Source organism: Lupinus angustifolius, chromosome LG18 (assembly GCF_001865875.1).
Source record: "Lupinus angustifolius cultivar Tanjil chromosome LG18, LupAngTanjil_v1.0, whole genome shotgun sequence".
Lineage (NCBI taxonomy): Eukaryota > Viridiplantae > Streptophyta > Magnoliopsida > Fabales > Fabaceae > Lupinus > Lupinus angustifolius.
This window is the reverse complement of record NC_032026.1, coordinates 13,684,579-13,705,447: the sequence shown is the minus strand read 5'-3', so window position 1 is coordinate 13,705,447 and position 20,869 is coordinate 13,684,579. Positions and strand designations below refer to the sequence as shown.

General features: G+C 32.3%; 3 protein-coding genes across 4 annotated transcripts; 2 read left to right on the top strand and 1 right to left on the bottom strand.

The window, feature by feature from the left end:
* On the top strand, positions 2,409-3,885 carry LOC109332439 (omega-hydroxypalmitate O-feruloyl transferase). The gene has a single exon (XM_019567421.1). It carries the CDS (start codon positions 2,447-2,449, stop codon positions 3,809-3,811), a length of 1,365 nt encoding a protein of 454 aa, XP_019422966.1. The 5' UTR covers positions 2,409-2,446; the 3' UTR covers positions 3,812-3,885.
* On the top strand, positions 8,412-12,438 carry LOC109333208 (protein NUCLEAR FUSION DEFECTIVE 4-like). 2 transcript variants are annotated; one of them, XM_019568559.1, is made up of 4 exons: positions 8,663-8,769; positions 9,665-9,749; positions 10,476-11,395; positions 11,753-12,438. In XM_019568559.1, the coding sequence occupies exons 2-4, from the start codon at positions 9,705-9,707 to the stop codon at positions 12,228-12,230; spliced, it is 1,443 nt and encodes a 480-aa protein (XP_019424104.1). In that variant the 5' UTR covers positions 8,663-8,769; positions 9,665-9,704; the 3' UTR covers positions 12,231-12,438. The 2 variants fall into 2 exon arrangements, with proteins under 2 accessions (XP_019424102.1, XP_019424104.1); XM_019568557.1 differs by lacking the exon at positions 9,665-9,749 and having other exon boundaries at positions 8,412-8,769.
* Positions 12,608-17,877, bottom strand: LOC109333209 (probable serine/threonine-protein kinase PBL8). The gene is made up of 7 exons (XM_019568560.1): positions 17,302-17,877; positions 16,203-16,338; positions 15,948-16,081; positions 15,697-15,820; positions 14,796-15,221; positions 12,913-12,966; positions 12,608-12,873 (listed from the first exon to the last, which is right to left on the bottom strand). The coding sequence occupies exons 1-7, from the start codon at positions 17,791-17,793 to the stop codon at positions 12,695-12,697; spliced, it is 1,545 nt and encodes a 514-aa protein (XP_019424105.1). The 5' UTR covers positions 17,794-17,877; the 3' UTR covers positions 12,608-12,694.

Sequence of the window (20,869 nt, the reverse complement as noted above, 5' to 3'; positions counted from 1 at the left end):
TCCAGAAAAGAGATGAAGTAGGCTTGATTAATTTGGAATAACTGGAAGTGAAAAATATGCCTCAGTCATTGGTGCTTCAATTGATTCACTTGCAGCATCTCCAAGAAACCCATTATACAAAGCCTTAACCTTTGTTATAATGTAAATAAAAGATGAAGCAAGGTAAGAGAAACCCAAGGTATGAAGCATTTGTACTTGTTGGCGACCCATATGTTTATTTGCACCTTTCTCACACCCCATGTTATTGTTTTTATTGAAATTACCTTCAACTTGGGTGGCACTATGATCCTCTATTCTATGATATTCATAGCTTTGGCGATGAGATAGTTGTGAACAAAAACTCTTTCTTTCTCTATTAGAAGTTGCACAATGCATTAGTCTATGCCTTCTTACATCACTAACAATTATTTGTGAGGCCATGTGATGTTTGGAACTAAAGGAGTGTCCTTCACTCACTCACTCACTGTTTTAAGTTACAATTGATATTTGTAATGATCATCACCTTTATATAGAGAAAGCAAAGTTGGAGAAGATATATAGAAGGGGATTAATTTGAGGTGTATATGGTTTTAGTACGTAGCAAGAACATAAAAATGGGGTGCATTGAATTACCAATAGGTACACGGCACGTGAAGGGTAGGACCAATTAGGACAAGCAGGGTAGTATTGTCATTTTCGTTCATTTTCAGTGACATGCAAGTTGAGTTGGGTCACGTAATTGCATGGTGAGGAGCATAGCTTGCTATCAACTTGATGCTTATGGAATCACGGAATTTAATTTTGATATTGTGATAGTGTACAACAATCACAATAATGAGCACAATAAATAAATAAATATATATCAAGTTATTAAAATTCTCCTCAATAATATCATGATTATACTTATATAGCTACATTCACTAGCTATAATGTTCTGATATTTATATATATATATATATATAGCTATATTGTCTTATTTATTTATATATATAATTGTGGTCAGTATAACATAACCATAATGTTCTGATAAAAAATAGTCATAATCTGACTGCAACGACTTTATAACATGACATGTAATGGTAAATTTTCCTTACGATGGCTCCCCAAACATTTTGTTTTTTCCTTTATATGTATACATACATTAAGTAAGCATGTTTTATTATGTTGAAAAAATTACTATAGATCTTGTTGGAACATTGTGTGTCATTTATAATTGTTGCAAGCAACAGGAACAACAGATCTTCTACCCTATGACTTGCTGCCTGCTCAATTATTTTTTGTATGAAAGCACTATTATATTGTTCAGTATAGGGTTAGTATGAGTATTTGATTTACAGACAACGTAACCCACCGTTTGATAATACTATTAATATTGGTGCAGCAGTAAATGTAAAAGTGCTCCTTAGCTTCGACATGAGAAGATACTAGAGCCAATAATTGATCATTTCTACAGCCAGTGACCGTTGATAGTGCTAATGGTGAAGTCTTAAAGGTACAAGTTTGGTTGGAAGTTTGAAGTTTGAAGTGACAAGCACTAGTGAGTGGTGCAATATGGAAATTGTAATCATGGTTCCCCAAACACAAGGGAAATTAATTAGACCGGTGTATAGTCCATATACATTAAGAAAGTGGGCTCAGAAGCCCTGTTCTTCTTAGTTGGCACTAACTTTTGAGCCTCAACAAAGTAGAAAGCACTGTTTGGCAGATGCCTAGATGGAGTAACATAACATATAGGATTTGGATCCATAATTATGGTGTTTGCCAAACTTGACCATGGTTTGAGTTTGCTTGACCAACAATGTGTTGGTTTGTAAGATTCTACTAGATCCCAGAAAGGTCAATAGTTTGAAGTGACAACCCTTGATATGCTGTGGTATATATTCAATACAACATCGTTTGAGAAGCGTTATTAATGATGACAATATACTATTACGGTCAAACAGAAAGCGCATGAAAACATTGTTATATATATAAAATAAATGTCGTTGAATGAAAAATCTGACGTATTGGACAACCAAATACTTTGAGAGGAATTAGCTCCTTACTCATAGGATGAGATATAACTTTAGTAGTACAAAAAAAAAGATTGAGTTTGCTTGCCTGCCAAGTTACCAACAAAATAGTGTCCTTGTGAGACGAGCATAAATCATGGCATTGATTATTAGGAAGGAATGTGGTAGTTCCTATTAGTCACCATAAATAAAAAAAAATATTAGTCAGAAACAATTTAAAATAGAAAATTTACTAGAATTTTTCAATTTTTATTGGTTGTGCCCATGAATCACTCATCACTATAATTCATAATGTCTGATTAGAAAATATCTGAGGTCATACCTAAGCATTTGGTTCATGTCCACCATGTACTAGGAACACACTATATAAGCATATGCCACATTCAATCAATTCAGGAACATGTTAAACCAAAAAACCTCTCTAGAGAGAAACTACCATAGGGAAACATTGAAAAATGTTGAACACTAACAAGGAGTTTGAGGCCTCAAAGTATGGGAAATTTGAAATCAAACTCAAGAGGAAAAGTGTTGTAAAAGCTGTCAATCATTCACCAAACCCATTTTCAGTCCCTCTCTCAAATCTTGACCTACTTTCAGGTCGTTTTCCTGTTACATACATATATTTCTACCACAAACCAAAAGTAGAAAATTTTAGAACTTTTGTTGAGTCTCTTAAGAGCTCTCTAGCACAAGTACTTAGTTACTACTATCCCTTTGCTGGCCAAATTGTTCAAAATCCTATAACTTTTGAGCCTGAAATCATTTGTGACAACAAGGGTGCTCTACTCATTCAAGCTCATGTGGATATTCCACTAAAGAAGCTAGATTTCTATAATCTAAATGAAACCTTTCAAGAAAAGATAGTTTCTATTCAACCAGATTTCCCCTTACAAATTCAGGTAACAAACTACACTTGTGGAGGCATTTCCATTGCATTTAGTTTTGACCATGCATTAGGTGATGCAAGTTCCTTTGGTAAATTTATTACCTCATTGTGTGAGATAGCTCAAAATAAACCAATATCATGCATACCAAACCATACTAGACACCTACCTCCACGTTCACCTCTCAAATATCAACCATCCTTAGACCAAACTTTTATCAAATGCACCAAAGAAGAGATAAATAACATCCCAATGAGCCATATCTCACTTAAGAGACTTTATCATATCAATGCATCAAGTATTAATATGCTGCAAAGACTTGCATCTAATGGTAGCACCAAGAGAACAAAGATTGAGGCTTTTTCTGCCTATGTATGGAAGATAATGGCTAGTAGCATTGATCAAAGTCATGAAAAATGCAAGATGGGTTGGTTGGTGGATGGAAGGGAAAGGATAAGTAAAGGTAAGAGTTCAATGTCAAATTACATTGGTAATGTTTTGTCATTGGCTTTCAGAGAAGCAAGCATTCAAGAATTGAAGGAAGCCTCTATATCAGATATTGGTAGCATAGTGAATGAGTCAATTTCAAAGGTGAACAATGAGGCTCATTTTTTGGATTTGATAGATTGGGTTGAGTGCAATAGGCCTGGTTTGATGCTAGCAAAGACAGTGTTGGGTCAGGAGGGACCAACCCTTGTTGTGTCCTCAGGAAGAAGGTTTCCTGTAACTGAAATTGACTTTGGATTTGGGAGTCCTTTGTTAGGGACAGTTTACACTTCCATTGAAAGGAGTGGAGTTGGTTACATGAATCAAAGGCCAAGTGCTAAGGGAGATGGATCATGGACTATATCTGCTATCTTGTGGCCTAAACTAGCAACTGTACTTGAAAATGACTCAATTTTCCAACCCATGTCAGCTTCTTATCTTAATCTTTAGTGCACTTTTTTATCTTTTGCAGGATGTACCATAATGATGCTGAATCCTTAATCCTTAATATAGCAAGTGTTTAGTAAGCACATAGAGTTGTATGACTATGACTCCAACCAGAATTTTACTGCTAATTTATAACAACAAAGGAGATAGAGTTATGCAAGATTCTAAATTGTGAACTGTTTCACCTGTATGACTCTAATATTTTGGTTCTAGTCATTGTCAAAAATGCTTATCACTCTACAATTGCGATGTGGTTCCAAATACACTAAAAGACCACAATAAAAGAGTGATCCATTTAGCTTCTTAAAATCATAATGCTTCCACCATTGACCAATATGCTAGAGATCTGCTCTCTGAGCAATGGCCAGTGGCCATATGACAGGGAAAGGAAAACTATACACACACCAGAACATCAAAGAGATAACATAAGTCACATTATTATACATGTACATGAAGGAAATTATTCGATTATGAGAATCTCACAAGACAATAAATGCATAAAAATGGACAAAATATCCATCAGATACAATAATTTGTAACATTGTACCATCTGTTAACTACAACGGACATATCAATGTTGCGATGACCAGATCGGATTGTATGGTCCGACCGCTGACCGAATTTGAAAGCGGTCCTGATTTGCAGTGTTAATTGAGTGAAGGGTTTGACCATTTTCAATTGGGAAATTTCAGTCCAACTGTGTTAAACTCGGACTATAACCCATGAATTGAACCAGACGATTCATTTAAAATAAAAAAAAATGCAAAATAAACTTAATATAAAACCTCTTTTAATTTAATTTGATGTCCTGGTTTCATAAAAATGTGATATAAACGAGAAAAATGGAGCAACATACATTTGTTACCGGCAGAATAACTTATTTGGGCTATCATTCTACAAACAAGTTGGGCTTCATGGTACATACATTCTCTCTCTCTCTCTCAACATCACAAGGAGCACGATACTTCAGAATTTCCTCCAAGGATTGAAGACAACATAGAAGTGTCCACTCATAAAGTGGTTGTTTTGTCCATTTTTACTTAACAAGTGGCTCTACCTTCAACATCAATGCTCCTTTTGTTGATATAATATTTGTTATTCTGTTCCATGATATCATTGGTTAGCACCAAAAGATTTTCAGCCATCCACTTCGAGAATATTACTTTCAAGAGAGAATCTAACTGATTTAGATAATATAATCATGTTATGTCTGCAAATATGGAGAGAAACAAATTATATTTATAATAGATTTCTCAAAAATAATTATCCATGATTAAAGAGACATATTCATTTATATATTCCCAGATGGACAACAAAAACTACCTCGTCATAGTTGTTTTTCAATCATCTATTTTCAATAACCTAAATATATCACAGATTAGTGATTCCAAATCACACAATAATTCTCCGTTACATATGTTGTAATTTCTGAGATAAATTTTTTGCATCATTGAAGTGATTTTATATTTATAAGATATAAGATTTACTTTATTAGTTAGAGCAAATTATAATCAAAATGATCTAAAAAATAATTTATATATTTCCGTCGAGTTAAAGGATGTTCCACTAACGAAAGGATTAGGTGATGATTAAAACATTTGGAGATTAATTTGAATATTCTTAATAGGAGCAATTTGATGTGGGAACTTTGGTGAACCAAGTTTAAGATTCATTATATTATTGTTACTGAATCTTTGTATCATTTATTTATTTTTTATATATTTATAAAAATGTATTATTATGAAATTAACAATTTTAATTTGTCTCTGTTTATTCAGGGTAAGTATTATTTCTTATAGGGTGATTACTAGCCATCATGTATTTACGAAAATGTAATTATGAATCCATAGTATATTATTTACTAGTTATATGTGTTAATTATTGCACTTTATAAATAAGAATTATTATTGATGGATAATAATGAATGATGCAATAATATTACACTATGAATAAAACCCCATATATATTTAAATAGTGACAAATAAAATATAAAATATATATATATATATATAATGATGATGAAAAATTTTCTACATTTTTATTGTATTATTTATCATTCATTTTTAATTATCATTTATTTTTAAATAAAAATAATATGAATGATAAATAATATATTTACTATATATTTTTACATTTTCAATTCATAAATATTATATTCATTTTCATAAATATTATATTCATTGTTATAAGTGATTGCGGGTGAAAAGTTATCTGGGCACAATACGTCATGACAAAGAAATGATGTTTACCACATAAAGGTGTTTAGGTGTGGAACATATAAGTTGTATTACAATTTGTGCTACTCTATATGTCATGTGTTTGTCATTTGTTAGAAAAATATTTAATAATTAAATTTTAACTTAAATATATTTTTCTTGACCAATTACAAACTTATAATAGATAAAGTAGTAAAAAGTGTGGGACAATAAATGTGTACTATATTTATGTCATCAAGAAAATAAAGCAAATGTGAATGATGGTGGGCCAACCAATAGAAAAGAGTGAAAAGACAGAGACATTATTGACTTTATAATCATCATAGGTCTTCATATTTTATGCGCCGGTTCGAAAAAAGGCCCTTAATTATGGTTTTATGCAATTATATGAAATTTAATATTAAAATTTTGAAAACAAATAAATTAATTTATATCTACATATTTTTAATTTCAAAGAGAATTGTATAGCATTTGCATAAAATACTAAGTTTTCCAAAATAATAGTACTTACAAGTCTAATACAAGTTAAATAATAGCTCTCACATAAGCTATAATATCTTTAAGTTAATAACTAAAGTGAAGACGTGAAAATGAAATACAAGAAAGTTTTGCCCAACATAAACACAAAAACAAAACAAAATATCTTGTTCAGTTTGGTTAAAAAAACTAGGACCCACGTTAGAAAATGGACCATGTACGACTTACATGCATAATTATATATTATAAACTGTACCAATTATAATAGCCTTTTATAGTTTTATTTATTCATTGGATTTTATATCAAAACATATCTTCTTTCTTTATAAGACCCACTTTATACAAAACTGAAATATCTGTTATTGGTCTACTTTGTTATGTAACTTTGAGATCCCCTAAATTTTTATTTTCACAGGAAAAATAAATATTATATAACCTCTCATTAATTTTTAGAGAATAAATATGTCACATGTTTTTTTAAAACAAAAATAGGAAACAAGATGATGAGGAATTAAAATCAAATATTTAAGCAATAAATATAATATTTTATTTCCCTAACTTTAAATTATGAAATTCCTAAAGTAAACAATGTTTCTATTAAAATAAAAATGACATTTAATAATTGTGTTAAAACTAATTACATTTATCTACATTGTTTAGTATCAATATACCAACTGTCCTACTTTTAAAAATCATATAGATAATATATGTAGGTAGTACACTAGAGCCTGAACATTAATTTTTTTCCTCCTTCAAATAAAACATTTTTAATATGAATTAAATACATATTCAAGCCTGAAATAGGTATTAGTGTGTATGAAATAGCTTATAGAAAATTAGCAGATAGCACATGCTGAAAGAGAGCAAATCCGTCACTAGAGAAGGGAGAAAAGACAAGGAAGAAAGTAGATTAAAAAGAGTTATAAGAAGAACTTATAAAAAATGATATATAGGCCTTTTAAATATTATTATTTTGGACTAGATAAAGAATGAGTGTTTGTAATAAAAAATATTAAAGTTTTTGTAATATTATTTATTTTCATTTTAGTCTCAATCATTAGCTTGAAAGAGTGAGGATGTAACAAAGATCCAATCCAAAATATTAGCAACTTATATACATGGTGTACCGTGACCAAAAAATTACAGTCTTGGTGTACCTTTTTGGGATATTATGTGAATGATGTACAATTTATATAAGTCGGCAACCCAGTTGCCGATTCAATGTATGTACTATTTCACTTCCCCCAAAATTGTCAACTATGGGAGAGTTTTAATATCATACTATTTTTTTTCTATCCTCCTTAAATCGGCAATGGAGGGAGTTGCCGATTTATATAAATTGTACACCATTCACGTAATATTTCAAAAAGATGTATCAATACTGTAATTTTCCAGTCAAAGTACACATGCAAGTAGCTTTTCCCCATTTTATATAACCAAAGTCAATGAACTCTTCATTGGATTAAAAACACATTTAACCCAATTTAGAAAAAAACTAAATAGAATGATTTTTATACATTATCGCTGTTTTATGATTTACCTATCATCCATATTTAATTATTATTAATTTACCAAAAGATTAATATAAAGAATAATATAGTAACTGCATATTTATAAACCTTTATATCAATAATTATCATATTATCTATTATTTATTTATATTATTTTTATCAAAATTTCAATAATAATTAAAAATGAATAGTAATGCATTTTTGAATTTCTAGAAAAACTTTTACAGTCTAGTGTGGAGTATACTTTTTTTTTCCCTAAAAAATAAAATAAAATGTAGACAGAATGATTTATTCCTTAAGCTACATAAGATGAGGCCACGTAGTGACACTCGTAATCATTCACATAAAGGAATTTCAATTGAGAATATAAAGGAATTTAGAACCCTTTTTTCTCATTCTCATTTTCATTATTCTGAAGGTGGTGGTGGTGGTGGTGGTGGTGGAAGTGATGGCAGGACAATCAAGGAAGTGGATGATATTGGTAGCAGTAATATGGATTCAAGCATTTACTGGAACCAATTTTGATTTCTCTGCTTATTCATCTACTTTCAAATCTGTACTCAAAATCTCTCAAGTTCAACTTAACTATCTTGCCACTGCCAATGACTTAGGCAAAGTTTTTGGTTGGTCTTCAGGTCTTGCACTTATGTATCTTCCTCCTTCACTTGTTATGTTCATTTCTGCTTTTATGGGTTTCATTGGTTATGGACTACAATGGCTTCTCATCAACAATTTCATCACTTTGCCTTATTTTCTGGTACCCTTTATCTTGCTTTAATTTTCTACATTCTTCATTTTTTTTATTTACTATTTTTCTAGTTAACTTTTCAATTTTATGTTTAGTTGAAATAAGAAACTTTTTTCTAGTTAGGTTTTGATGGTTGTCAATGATAATTTATCAATGCATTTTTTCAGGTAACAATTATTTTTTATAATTATAAACAATGAAGTTCCTCACTGATGGGTATGGTTATTTATGGCGTAGTGGCGTGCCCCATTACCTTACATACTCACAAATAAAACTGAATTTTTTAATATAATAATATTGAAACAGAAAACATAGTGAGTTTAGGTAAAAATATGATATAATTTTTTGGCATAAAAGTATATTTTTAAATAGAAATAATTGGCCATTTTCCAAAAAATAGAAATAATTGGTCAAGCTAAATTTCTATTATCTAAATGTTTTTTATTTATGCATTCTAAATTTCATGATAAATGTCACACATTACACATACATATGCTCACCCAGTATTTTGTTTTCTCTCTCACACAATAAAACTCACTTAATTGATTGATAAACACTCACGACCAAAAACTTTTTATAGGCAAGAGTTTGTATAAAAAATAAATATAACTTTATTTTCTCGTGTACAGTAAGCTTAGACAACTTACTTTTTGGTAAAAGAAAATTGAAAAAAATGAAAAAAGTAATAAGTAAAAAATTATGGGACTCTCATTTTTTCCCTAAAAATATTGTACAAAAATAATGCACTTATGAATACAAATAACATTGTTGATACTAAAATGTGATAAATGAAACTTAATCCTGAAGAACTCAGCAGCAAATTTGATTTTTCTTATCCATGGTGATATATAGTTGTATATTGTGGGTAGCCACAATCTGAAATTCTTTTGGAGGTGGAATGCAGCAAAATAACACAGTGGTGCTATCACAATTGAGAAGGGGCAATGTGGCTTTGCAAATTTGCAGTGCGGCTTCTGCTGTGCAGTGCTGTGAGTTTCACCATCAAATTATGAGATTATGCAGATAAAATTTGATAGCTTGCAGGCAGTGCAAATTGCTAGTGCAGCTTGGTTTAATTTCCTACAACTGACATATTTTTTTTTATAGAATCTCCGCTTGCGAGGTAAGGCTGCGTATGCCTAATATCTCAACCCCACTAAGTGGGAGCCTCCTACACTGAGCTGTCCTACTGGGCGCGTATTTAAAATAAGCTAAAAAGAGTTTATAGGAATGTTATAAGCTACTTTTATAAGCTATTTTCATAAGTTGTTCTCATAAGCCAAATAAATTCTCTATCAGCTCTTCCAAATGCCCCAATCATGAGATAACAATATGTTAGCTAAACAGTATCAATACAAATATAGAACAAAGATACCTGCACAACAAATTATTCACTTATGTTAACAACTTTGAAATAAATTTGTAAGTATGAACTTAGTTGTAAGTTTTTCACTATATAAATATGCTGCAGCAGTGCAGGTGACAGGGATACAATAACTCAATGAAATTGAGTAAGATTATGATTGCATTTACCAACCAAACAATGGCTACCTAACTATAAATTGAAGCAGAACTAAAAATTTAGTCTGAGCGAGGTCAACCGAACCAAACTGAAACATGAAAAATTGCTTTGATTAACAATATATCTAATGAACCTCACTCAGTTGCAATATACAGAGAATTACTTTGATCAGTTCTTACTTTGCATGTGGCAGGTTTTTCTTCTGTGTCTGTTAGGAGGCTGCAGCATTTGTTGGTTCAACACAGTATGTTTTGTTGTCTGCATTAGGAATTTCCCAGTTAACAGGCCCCTTGCATTATCACTCACTGTGAGTTACAATGGGGTAAGTGCAGCACTCTATACCCTTGCTGCCACTTCAATAGACCCCTCATCCGATGCAGTGTATCTGCTTTTGAATGCCCTTGTTCCCCTACTCATTTCCTTTGTAGCATTAGTCCCTATTCTTCGCCAACCACCTTTAGAACCTCTTCGTCCCTATACAGCTCGCAAGAACTCACTAAATTTCCTTATACTCAACATCCTAGCCATTTTCACTGGCATTTATCTCCTTGTCTTCGGCTCATCAGCTTCTAACGAAAACACTGCAAGGCTTTACTTTGGAGGAGCTACTTTGCTCCTCATTTCTCCACTATGCATTCCTGGCATTATATATGCTAGAGATTGGTTTCATCGAGCCGTCCATTCTAATATTAGGGTGGAGAATTCTGGCTTTATTCTTGTGCATGTTGATGATCTTGAGCTCCATAAAGAACTCCTTACTCGTCAAAACAGTATTGTAAGCAATGGAGAGGGTCACAACCTGCTGAGTGACAACGGATCCATGTTGAGGGCAAAAAGTAGTGGTGTGTGTTGTGAAGGGTTGCTTGATTGGGATCAGTTGGCAATGCTAGGAGAAGATCACCCAGCTGGAGTGCTTGTCACGAGGTTGGATTTTTGGCTTTATTATGTTGCATACTTCTGTGGAGGTACAATTGGTCTTGTCTACAGCAATAATCTAGGACAGATAGCCCAATCTCTGGGGTTCCATTCAAATATTTCTACTCTTGTCACGCTATACTCATCCTTCTCCTTTTTCGGCCGCTTGCTTTCAGCTGGACCGGACTATATTCGAAAGTAAGTATGATAACACTATGGTACCTTAAGAAATAACTGTGTCAGCAAGTAATATGATATAAAGTATGGTTATCTCAGTTATATACTAAAATAGTTAATTTTATATATTGCTATAAGTGTTTTAATAATTTTATATAACTGAGTTAATCATACTTTGTCATATTATTTTGTGTTAGAGTTTACTCTTAGAAGTATTGTAGAATCCTCCAATTGAGTATTTTCACCATTCTCTAGTAAATCATATTTATTTAACTTACTGTAGACAAAGGTCATTTCTGTTTGAGTATCTTCATTCAGAAGTGAATCTTGTAAAATAAAATAATAGCAGTTAGGATGACAAGATTTTCTGCATTGCAGTAAGTTCTACTTTGCAAGAACTGGATGGCTAACCATTGCACTGATACCGACCCCAATCGCGTTCATCATGCTTGCTGCATCAGACAGTGCTGTGGCAGTTTATACTGGAACTGCACTAATTGGTTTGAGCTCAGGTTTCATATTTGCTGCCACTGTGTCAGTTACATCTGAACTGTTTGGACCTAACAGTTTTAGTGTCAATCACAACATTCTCATAACAAATATCCCAATCGGGTCACTCCTCTATGGTTATCTAGCTGCAGTAGTTTATGATGCCAATGCTTACTCAGTACCAGGAAACATGATGCCTAACTCACCAGTGTGCATGGGAAGGCAGTGCTACTTCTGGACATTTGTGGTGTGGGCGTGCGTATCTATCCTGGGACTAGCTTCTAGTCTGCTGTTATTCTTAAGAACCAAACATGCCTATGATTGCTTTGAGAGACACCGTATTTCAACACAATCAACCCTGTCTTAACTTTTGGCACTTTAAAGATGTGAAGATCATGGCACCAGTGATAGCAGAATTCATATATAGGCTATGATCTTGGAGGCTGAGCTAATTAAAGCAGGGAAGAGTCACACATATACTCTATCGGTAATCGTAAAGAAGAGCTGTTTATTCAGAGTCAGAAAGGGTGAGGATTTTGTTTCACTGTCACATTCCACGGAACAATTTGAAAAAAGAAAAAAAAAATAGAAAAAAGAGAAAAACAAGAATGAAAAGTAAGGATGGGAGCTTCAGATGCATAAAGTTTGAGGAAATATGCATCAATGAAACAGAATGACATCTGAACCTTCATGAAGTCTTACCTCCTTGTAAATAGGTTATCTCTTTTATGGATCCAAAGACAATTGTAAGTTACTGCTAATACTTTGGATTGCTTATGAAAAGAGTTATTTACAAAGCCAATACCAAGTAGGTAACTGGTTTTTGACAACTCAATTTTGTAATGTTAGACTCTCCATTTCTTTAGTAAGAACGATAAGACATGTTTCATCCACTCTATGATCATTAACAAGACCTGTTACTATTTCCCAAATTCTATTTTGTGATTTCTGATCAGCTACGGTTGAAGCAGAAACAGATTCGCCATGGCATCCTTTGAAGCCTGGCAAAGAAATACTTGTGAAATTTCTCCCTGACTTGTTAATCTTTATTACATGCTGAATCTTTAGCATTGTACTTAGGTGCAGCATTGCAATCACCATAGATAATGATTTTCATGTATCAGTTCAATTGTATGTTCACATATAATGTGAAATATCAGTTCCCCTTTTGATGGATGAAAGTAGTGTTTGATTTAACTCTCAGTAGGTAGAACTCCTTTTTTCATTTTCTATTGTAACTTCATCATGCACAGAATGGCAGAAAGGAAAAGAATAGTATCTAGCTAACCTAAGCCTCTAGGATAGGTACAAAATGTATCCTTTTTATGCATAGAAATAACCTCCCATATGCTAATGCCATCTTTCTTTCTGTAAACATGGAAGATGCATATTCATGGCATGCATATCCCCTCTTATGCATGTCCATGGCATGCATAGAAGAACCCTTGATGCCAAAAGGGGTTTCCCACTCATCATTGCCTCCATTAGAGTAAGATCAAGACCTTGTGATCTGAGTGTGGGGTTGACAAATATGTCAAAGGCATTATAAAATGCTCTTAACATGGAAGATTCAGAGAACAAGAACAAGAACTTAGCTCCCTAAATCCTTGTACCGGTTTTCCCAGGATCCAGAGCCAGCTACAATCATGTACACATTGTTCTTGCAATTTAGAAGCTGCATATTCAGATGTCACACATTGTTTTTTTTTTTTGCATCACTTCAATACTACACCATATTTCGTATTATGAATTGGACTCTAATAAAAAACTACCCTGTATCAAAAAATATCTTAACTAAGGGAATTTGCTATTGACAAATTTATTTGGTCATCCCATTATAAGGTTTATCATTATCTTAACAAATTTAATAAAAAATATATTAAGAGAGAAGAAGTTGAAACCAACTTTGTGAGTCTATTAAAAAAACCGAGTTTGATTGATAAGAAAAGTCAACGAGGATGGTTGGTTTGACGCAAATGCATGATTAATATTTTGACTTGGAGGAGTAGGAGGATCGCTCAGGCTTAGTACTAAAGCAGTTGAAAATTTACAGCATTGCATATAACTTTGAGCACATAACATTTACATGCTAATACAATAGCCCTTAATTGGAAAATCACTTGGAAAGGCTTTAACTTCAAGAAATGAGTGTGTTCCCATGATGAATTAACTGATCCTAATTAGTGATGGTGATTTTTTCATTGTTCTCTGGAGATGTTTTAATGATAATAAAGGTTTAAGGAAGGATGAAGCAGAAGATCTGTACCATAAAGATGACAACTCTGGTTTGTTGGAAGACTATGTCTCATTGCTTTTAAGTTTTTTTTGGTAACATTTGGTGTCAAATTTACTTATATGATTCGGCTTTAACCTGAGTTACTAATACATTGAGAAAAGGATTCGAATCTTGGTGGGTAAACCCATGATGCGAGTACTCATACTTAGAATTAGAATTATTTTAACTTGAGGGGATGTGCTAATGTTGGGACATGGGAATAATATTTGAGAGGAGGAATGTTTTCAAGTGAGTGTTGAAATCATAAATTGGTAAATAATGAATTAAATCAATTAAGTAAACGGAGCGGATCCTTAAACTCATTGTCATAAGTTTTTGGGTCAAGTAGTGTTTCTAACTTGTGTCCCCCATTGGTCCATCATGGTTTGTTAGCAGGCACAAGTATGCTGTCACTTACTTTAAAAATCTAGCTGAGTTTCACTTTGATCATGGATTGAAAAGGATATCTCAGTTGTCAAAGGAAGATTTTATTCTACACACAAGAGTTTATCTATACTGCATATATATTTTATTTTATACATTTACATACATATAGGGTAGCCAGGAGCCACAGTGTAGCCATACCACATGTTACACTTTTTACACTTAGATTTAACATCATTCTTGTAATTTCTATGAATCATGTTTTTTTGCTAGAAACTGGAGGAGAGGGTTGCTTGTGATTTGCAACAGCTCTGTTTTTCACCTTATTGGAAGCTCCATTTCTAGTAGATTTTGATGCTGCTGGCCAGTGTCCACTGGTAACAGCCATGTCCTTGAACTGTTGCAGGCTTTCAAGAGTTTCAACAATGGTTGCCATTCTTGGTCTATCTTTAGGATTCAAACTTATGCTTTGCAATGCCAACAGGGCCATTTCCTTTGAACCCTTAACAGAATATTGGCCTGCAAGCCTAGGATCCATAATATACCTCAACCTCCTACTGCTATTCAAGTATGGTTTTGACCAATCTACAAGGTTTTGCTCAGCTTTTGGTCTTGCCTTTTCCATAGATCTCCTTCCTGTTAGTAGTTCTAGCAGGACTACACCAAAGCTGTAGACATCACTTTTTGTGGTCAAGTGCCCTATAAACATTCAAGTTATATCAAAGATCAGCAATCTATACCCAATTGACACATATTATACACTTTCTCCCTTATAAATAATGGGTATCTAGTGTTACTTTAAAGATATTGATATATGTAGTATACTTCACTAGAATTCCCTTGAACTAAAGTACTGTGTATGAGTTATTAATATATAAGTTTTACACTAGCATCCACTGATATTTGACATGCATGCTCTTAATTTAGTAATAAGAGAGAAATGATAATAAATGATGATTTGTCAAAATGCTCTTATTTTAAGAGAGAAATGATAATAAGTGTTGCTCCAAGGGAACTACCCTTATTGGGAGGGACAACCACACACCTCGAAATTGATTAGTTCTTTAACCAAAAAGGGTGAGAGGATACCTTCAGTTATACCAAAAAAATGTATTTACACTGACAGTACATGTCAACTAAACTCTATTCCTCCCATCCAAGTTTGATCAATTACCTGTTGAGATGTATTCGGGGGCTGCATATCCATAGGTGCCCATAACTCTGGTCGTAACATGTGATTTTGATCCCTCAGGCCCCATTTTGGCCAGTCCAAAATCTGACAATTTTGCTGTGAAGTCCTATTTTAAACAGAAGCATATGGTGCATAAAATTCAGTGAGTTTACTCACTTGTGCATTAATTCCTAGTGTAACATTACAATTTTAATCAATAAAAAGAGAACAACATTCTTTAGTTAATTACTTACTGAATCAAGCAACACATTAGAAGTCTTGAAGTCTCTATAAATGACTGGTTTCTCAGCTCCATGCAAGAAGGAAAGACCCTTAGCAGCACCTATTGCAATTTTTAGTCTTGTTGCCCAAGGCAGTGATGTTAGCCCTGAAATCACATGCAATGGCTAAATGATTAAGTTAAAAGAGACATCAATTAGCTTCTAAATGAAGCTTTGGTGCATATATATGTCTCATAGATGAAAATAAACAAGGACTATGATGCATACTTCTGAACAAGTGATTCTCCAAACTTCCTCTTGGCATGAATTCGTAGACAAGTAATCTTTCTTCATCCTCACAACAATAACCAATCAACTTAACCAAGTTTGGGTGTCTTAGCTGCCCAAGAAATATCACTTCTGCCTGCAACACAACCCCAAAGTTCATTTGACTTAGCAAAATAGTTACTTCTGACGTTGTACAATGATTGGAATTAAATAAAGGAGTGGCATGTTGATTAGAATTGGCTAAGTTAAACAAGATATGAGTTGAAAGATACATAAATTTAATATCTATATCAAACTCGTGTATATAGTTAAGTCACAATTTGTATCTACTTTCTTAGTCTTTTGGGTTTAGAAATAATAAGCTGTGCTTTTAATTTGGGTCTTTTTGGACCAGTTCGCTCCACTCCCACTTGCTCGATTCCACTGTTTGTAAAATAAAATATAATATTCTTATATTTTTTTTACACCCCTTTTTATACCCACTTAATTAATTATTGATCTTTTTTAGAAACAAAAAATAATAGGTAATTATAATTATTATGAAAGTGCTGTAGATGTGTAAACTGTGAAGTAGTATATGAAAAAAATAGCATCAGAATATCATCACCCATTAAAAAATTGAGACACTTAACATTAACATCTATGATAAAAGTAAATGACTTTGAAATGAAATAGATCATCTATCCCAAAATTCATTGTCCCTATGTCTCAAACTAATCATATACTATCAAATAGTATAAAAATATTATTGTATATTTTTTTATTTTTCTTTTCACGTAGGTATCAACATTCAATTGATTCGGGACACAATAAGACATGGAAAAAGGAATGGAGCTAATCCCATTCCCTTTGAAATGAGTCAAATGACTACAAAGAAGCCAATGATGCATGTATCCAAAGACTACAACTTTGCCATATATACACTCTACAATAAAATTAACCTACTCTGATATAATTAATCTATAATTTATTATTGTGATATTTCTAGCTTTTTTATTATCACTACAGCTAAGGTGAGATTATTAAAGCAAGTAAAAGCTGTAGCTTGGAAAGTATGGTAATAAATATGAAAAATAAATAACTCATATGCCATGCTTACAAGCCATTCCCGGTGTCCTTGTAAACCTTCAATATCAAGAAGTTTAACAGCAACAGGTTGAGCCTTTAAACCCTGCCTCAAGTTATCATCAATATAACCCTTATGCACAGTTCCAAACCCACCTTCACCAAGCAAGAAATTGCTTAAAAAATTCTGTGTGATGGCACGCAGTTCACTAAGCTGAAAATCATACAAATCAGCACCAAAAGACTGTGCAAGATCCTCATTGATTCTTATGGAAGATGAACGGCTAAGATCAGAGAAAGAAAGCCTCCTAAATGATGGTAAAGGAGCAATGTTCTTAGAAAAATCTGAACGTGAGGTTTTGCATCTGCTGAAGTTTCTAAAGATTGTTTGATCCTCACTTGTACAACAATTTGCTGTGAATGGCCTCCATGGCTTTGATTTTGATGATGGTTCCTTCATTTTTTTAGGAGAATGAGTTGTGGAAATGTGAAGTGGGGTGTGATACCAAATAAGTACCAAGATCATATAATATACTAGAAACTTTTTCTTTGTGATTAGGACTAAGGAATATTAGAGGAAAGGTAGATATTGTTTCTTCAACTGCTCTAACCACTCAAGTAAATATTGGAGGGGCATCATATATTATATTTAGTTATATATATTATCTTTTTGTTTTTTAATTTGGCATCTTAGCAGTGTCTTCATGCAGAATATACACCAATATCTTTTTACCTTAATTTGTCCTGACAGTACTATAACGAGGATTAGGTTATTAAATGAAAACTATTTGGTATATCTTCCATTCATTTTTGCTTAATGGTTAAATTGACATGTAGGTTGCTGAATATTTTGGGTAAATTCAAATAGGTTATTGAACTGAATAAAAATATTGTAGTTTCTCTACACTTGGAGTTGGATTTTTATTAGGGTTTTGTCTAGTAATAAAAATATTAATGTAGTTTCTCAAATAAAAATCCAAATATTCAAATAAGTATGCAACATGTAACCTTAAAGGGGTTAATGGTAAGTGTTTGAGGATCTGATACAAATTTTATGTGAGTTGAAAAACGTAATTGCTAACTTTTTTTTAGCTTTCTGTGATTAGACAAAATAACTTATACTATATGTTTATCTATAAAACTAAAAGTTGGAAATTATAAAGCAATCCAAACCATATTAACTCTCATACTGATAGTTATGCTGTTAGCTGTTAGCCATTAGGGAAAGTTTGATATTTTTTAACAATGAGTATCTTAAACTAGTACATTAGAAACATTATTGGTTATAATTAAAAATTAATAGATCGAATGAAAAGTTACTCTATGCATGCCCAGGTGTCATAAGGATACAATTAATTAAGCTGTTAAATTTGAGATTATTGGGTAGAGCCTATCTGATCCATTAATGCAAATTTTGCTAAGGTAATGATCTTGATGTTGCTATTCAAACTTCCATGATTTGGTAACCTAAGTAACGTATAAAACAATGTAGAGTGACGAAGAGAATGATAGCATAAACTCTGTCTTTATTCATAGAAATACAAAGAGGAGCAGTTACAAGGATGAGGTATGAAACAATTAATCCAAGACAACATTAGAAAAGCACAAACAAGTAGGGGAATGAAGTGTGCACACTTGTACTTTGGCTCCATTTTCAACTAACCAATGGAAATGCATAGACTAATTTAATGTTAATTATGTCAAACTTTGAAAATTATGTCCAGGGTTTTTTCAATTGAATCATATTCAACCCAATTAAAAATTATGTTTCATTCCATTTTGACCAATTTTCATCCGACCATCTTTAAGTATATTTTATGTTTTATAAGTTTTTTTTCTTTTTCATTCCTCTTCAAAATTCAATTTACAATTGGTCATACTAAATAGCAAAATTGCTTTCAAAAGTGGGAGATATACCTTAATGATTTACTTTTTTGCATCCAAACCCACTATATATATGTATAAATATGCCTCAATATATATAATTAAGGAAGTGAGTGGGGTTGTTAGTGATATTTATATTATACAACTAAGAAAATGTGGTAGCTAGACCATACTAATCATGCCATCCAGTCTAGTCATGCTATAGTGTACTGAACTGTCTTTCTTTTCTTTCATTTCTTATTCGTACGCATGGGTTACTATCTTTAACGGTTATTAAGTAAATTATTAATATGCTATGATATTTTCCAACAGGTGTATTTTATAAATTTAAACTAAGGTACTTGTGTACGTTTTTCTCTCCGAGACAAACATGAATTGTCTGTTATAAGTAACACATTTTGAAACGTTTCTTTATGATTAATAAAAATATTTGTATCTTTCATCTATTTTTATCTTTCATATATACATGTATAAAAAATGAAAGATGAGGCTTTTTGTTATATACAAAACATAATTTAAGTGATTTAGACACATTATTAATAAGGTATAAAATAGTAATTATGTTGTGATCATGATTTTAGAAATTCTGAAAATCTTGATGTTTTAGATAATTACGGTCTAATAAACTACAACATGTGATCGTGATATGACTTCTCAAAATCTTAACATATCAACGTATCTAATGGTATGATACCCAAATTTAAACCTTGGGTTATACTATACTGATTTTACTAATCAAGGTCCTCTCACCCTGAAATCCCATTAATTACAGCATGCACGTTTCTTGCATGAATAGACAATAGTTAACAATCATATGCATTATCAATGTACAAAACAATCTGCTTTATTAATGTTACACTGTCATATAGTACACAACAAATAAAATATAAGTTTTGTTTTTCATTATTATTACAAATTTACAAAGGAAAAATAATACATTTGCCTCAACTATTATGCCTACTCCTTCATCATGAATTGTGCTATAATATTTAAGCATCCAATTTAGCAGATTCAAGAGTAACAAATCTAACCATTTTTCCTCCCTCTTTGCTTATCCTACGTTCCTCCTCTAATGCTTTCTTCAGCTTGTTCTCTTTTTCTACAACCCCAAACGTTTTACAATCTTTGACTATCACATCCTTTTTTTCTTCTTCTATTTTCTTTGAGGCTGAATCCAAAACTTCACTGCTTTTTGCAAGGCTCTTCTTGCGGTTGAAGCAGAAACATGATCTAATCATCTTTCAGTACTTTTATTCAAATAAGTTAAAATGGAAACTAATGATATAACTAACCAATGCTTTTACCTTAAGATTGTGATTGATCTTTGTAAGTTGTGTAATCACTTTCTTTATACCCTTATAGCCAAACCGTGTGGTCAAATCAGCGTGAAGATTATATTCTTTTATGCTTTTTACCATTCTCCTAGCTTTGCTGTGTGTTCTAACAATAAAATGTTTCCCTGAATGTGTTGTCACTATGCATAAATCCCATAAAAATAGAGCATGCAAGCTGCATTATTTTGACTATAACATTACTTGAACATTTTAGTAGAGACCAGAGTTAATTATATAGCACACGTTTACAATCACATTTCATGATTTATGGATATTTTCCAACCCAAATTGAAAGGTATATCTTGTTAGCATATATGTATGAAGCATATATGATTATGTTCATTATTTATATTCAGTTTGCATTTGTAAGAAAGATATGTGATT

Bases quoted from the DNA above. Each gene is read 5' to 3' on its own strand.
- LOC109332439 (XM_019567421.1), top strand. From the start codon at position 2,447: ATGTTGAACACTAACAAGGAGTTTGAGGCCTCAAAGTATGGGAAATTT.
- LOC109333208 (XM_019568557.1), top strand. From the start codon at position 8,461: ATGGCAGGACAATCAAGGAAGTGGATGATATTGGTAGCAGTAATATGG. The intron at 8,770-10,475 runs GTACCCTTTATC...TGCATGTGGCAG, and splicing joins TCACTTTGCCTTATTTTCTG to GTTTTTCTTCTGTGTCTGTT. The intron at 11,396-11,752 runs GTAAGTATGATA...TCTGCATTGCAG, and splicing joins GGACCGGACTATATTCGAAA to TAAGTTCTACTTTGCAAGAA.
- LOC109333209 (XM_019568560.1), bottom strand. From the start codon at position 17,793: ATGATCTTGGTACTTATTTGGTATCACACCCCACTTCACATTTCCACA. The intron at 16,339-17,301 runs GTAAGCATGGCA...GTTGTGTTGCAG, and splicing joins AAGGACACCGGGAATGGCTT to GCAGAAGTGATATTTCTTGG. The intron at 16,082-16,202 runs GTATGCATCATA...ATGTGATTTCAG, and splicing joins GGAGAATCACTTGTTCAGAA to GGCTAACATCACTGCCTTGG.